The following is a 1,079-nucleotide window of genomic DNA, read 5'->3' as shown; positions in this document are numbered from 1 at the left end:
GCCGCCTCGCCGGGGCGCCAGGCCGGACCGCTCCCTCCGACGCCCCGTCCGCCTTCCCCGCGCGCACGCCGAGTCTCCTCACAGCTCCGACGACGGCGTCGCGCCCCGTCTTGCCCGGTCCGGGAGCTCACCTGCACCACGCGGGCACCCAGGGCATCGTCCTGAGCGTCGGGAAGGGCCAGGCTACGGGGCGCCTGCGCCGCGTGTAAGAAGAAAACCATCGCTACACGACTCCCGCGGCGTCTCGGTCGCAGTCGTCGAGCCGAGCGAGGCGCAGATCCCGCGAGAGCTGGCGTCTGGCCTCCACTGAGGGCGAACGGAACCCCCGCTGGCGGGGCTTTGGCCCTGGGCACCTGAGGGCGGGGCCGGCGGAGGGTCTTCGTGACGCCCGGCCCGGACAGACCGCCCACCGCTGGCCCCGCCCCTCCCACCCTCCACACCTCAACCCCATCTTCACTCCCATCCGGGCCTTCACCTGCCCAGCGCCCCACTTGACCTACGAAGACCAATCTTCCTCAGCCCAGCGATTCACCTGAACTCCTACTCACCCCTTGGAGACCAGTCCTCGTCCCAACCACACCGCAGCGCTGTAGGTTGCTCCCCTCGGGGGCATTTCTAAGTATGGATTCTTGAGATTGGGGAACACATTTTGATTTTTCACTGCAGTGTTAAGCATCGATGCCGGGCCTTGTACATGGTAGGCAAGCGCTCTACCACCGAGCTTCTTTAGTCCTAGATACTTATGTAGTAGGTGCCCGTCCTGGGCTAGAACTTTTAAGGTCTGGGTACTGTCCCTTATCTATCCTTAAGTAAGAAAACTCAGGGACAATGCCCAGGGCCTGAGTTCAAGCCCTAGAGCCCGCACAAAAAAATAAATAACAATTAAAACAATGCAAAGTTGGAGGGAAATGGCTCAAGTGGTCGAGGGCTTTGCTTAGCAAGTGTGAGACCTTGATTTCAAACCCAACTCTTGGAATTTTTTATGCTCTACATTCAAATTTGACAATCATATTGGAAGTATACAGTTATAAACATGCCTGTTATATGTATTAGTGTAAAGTGAGTATAGGTAAGGGGTT

The 1,079-nt window shown here is 58.2% G+C and overlaps 1 protein-coding gene across 1 annotated transcript in view; it reads right to left on the bottom strand.

Moving 5' to 3' along the window:
• Zyg11a (zyg-11 family member A, cell cycle regulator) overlaps positions 1–221 on the bottom strand; it is a 46,228-nt gene extending 46,007 nt beyond the window's left edge. Inside the window, exon 1 of the mRNA XM_013022198.1 lies at positions 132–221. Coding sequence (XP_012877652.1) covers positions 132–221 — 90 coding nt within the window. The remainder of the gene's footprint in view (positions 1–131) is intronic.
• Between the last annotated feature and the right edge of the window lie 858 nt (positions 222–1,079).

The sequence above is a fragment of the Dipodomys ordii genome, unplaced genomic scaffold (assembly GCF_000151885.1).
Source record: "Dipodomys ordii isolate 6190 unplaced genomic scaffold, Dord_2.0 Scaffold61, whole genome shotgun sequence".
In the NCBI taxonomy this organism is placed as follows: domain Eukaryota; kingdom Metazoa; phylum Chordata; class Mammalia; order Rodentia; family Heteromyidae; genus Dipodomys; species Dipodomys ordii.
The sequence above is the reverse complement of the archived record's forward strand: the minus strand, read 5'-3'. Positions and strand labels throughout refer to the sequence as shown.